A 1537-nucleotide genomic window follows, 5' to 3' on the forward strand; every position below is an offset into this window, starting at 1 on the left:
AGCTTAAACGCATTCCAGATAAGCAGGCAAGCTGCTCACAGCAGCCATAAGTGGGGATCGCACCGTCTTCCTAGAGCTGCTACGCTAATTTAACAGTGGAAGTAATTATCAAGAAGAGCGTAATGGCCTGCGGCCTGAACCAATAAATAGAATTCATTCATGGAAGCGTGCATGCGAAAAAGCACAGATGCATCACGCCCGAGTAACCGCAGCCAGAACATGGGCCTGCACGCAAGCAAAGCCGCTGGTATTGGGAGACAGGGGTTTGATGGGGCTTCCAGGACGTAGACAGGGCTGAATGTGGCCCGGTGGCTCTCCGGCTTCTCACTAGGTTTGGATTGCTTCCTTTGTGAGGCCTGGGCGGCCACAGAGATCTGGAGTGAGGACCCCCTGAATGCCTTTTTTTACCTGCAATTCCCAACAAGAAAGAGAAGCGGATTTTTTTTTGCCTACGTGCAAAACGTTGCATTTGTCTCCGCTGAACGTCCGTTTTGTTCATTTCGGCACAACCTGTGGTGACTGTTTTGAACGTCATGCCTGTCGATGGGGCGAAAGCAATCTTTGGCTCGATCTCGCAGCCAGACCAAGAGGCTGTGTGCCGGATAAACAGTGTGGGCATCTCTCTGGGAGATGGAGGCGCACAGAAGGGAAGAAGGAAAACAAAGCTAACCTTTGGATACAGGCCGAACGAGCCTCAAAGATTGTGTTGAGGCAACGTCCGAGAAGCAGGAGAGCTGTCTTGCCAAGTCCGAGTCCAAAATATCTGGGGACTTTGGGGGTGGAGCCGGAAGTCAGGTTGTACCAAGCGTAATTGACCACCAAAGGGAGTTCTGGCCATTACATTTAAAGGGACCGCACATCTTTTTCAATGCCTTCCCTCTATTGGAAAGAATGAAGGAAAAGGGCACCCTCTTTGGGGGCTCATAGAATTGGACCCGCAGTCCAATCCTTTTGAATCTTGGGAGGGTGTTTTGAGGAGAGGCACCGGGTGCTATGCTGAAAATTTGGCATCTCTACCTCAAAAAAACAGCCCCCCACCTGAGCCCCAGAAAACCGCTGTGAGACTGATTCAGAGAGAAGGGCAGGGTATAAATCTACGGTCTCCTCCTCCCATTGCCTACTCCAGATGTACCTGATGCTGCTCAGGCCTGGCTGTAGCATTGAGCTTCGCTGAAGAACTGATTCAGATAAGGGCAGGGTATAAATCTACAGTCTCCTCCTCCCATTGCCTACTCCAGATGTACCTGATGCTGCTCAGTCCTGGCTGTAGCATTGTGCTTCGCTGGAGAACTGACTCGGAGAGAAGGGCGCGGTATAAATCTACGGTCTCCTCCTCCCATTGCCTACTCCAGATGTACCTGATGCTGCTCAGTCCTGGCTGTAGCATTGTGCTTCGCTGGAGAACTGACTCGGAGAGAAGGGCGGGGTATAAATCTACGGTCTCCTCCTCCCATCGCCTACTCCAGATGTACCTGATGCTGCTCAGTCCTGGCTGTAGCATTGTGCTTCGCTGGAGAACTGATTCAGAGAGAAGGGC

The 1537-nt window shown here is 51.7% G+C and overlaps 1 protein-coding gene across 1 annotated transcript in view; it reads right to left on the bottom strand.

Annotated features, from left to right (window-relative positions):
* Positions 1 to 619, bottom strand: part of PPP1R16A (protein phosphatase 1 regulatory subunit 16A) — a 22305-nt gene extending 21686 nt beyond the window's left edge. The window contains exon 1 of the mRNA XM_060243046.1: positions 454 to 619. Coding sequence (XP_060099029.1) covers positions 454 to 619 — 166 coding nt within the window. The remainder of the gene's footprint in view (positions 1 to 453) is intronic.
* Positions 620 to 1537: the final 918 nt, after the last annotated feature.

This window comes from Heteronotia binoei, chromosome 7, assembly GCF_032191835.1.
Source record: "Heteronotia binoei isolate CCM8104 ecotype False Entrance Well chromosome 7, APGP_CSIRO_Hbin_v1, whole genome shotgun sequence".
Lineage (NCBI taxonomy): Eukaryota > Metazoa > Chordata > Lepidosauria > Squamata > Gekkonidae > Heteronotia > Heteronotia binoei.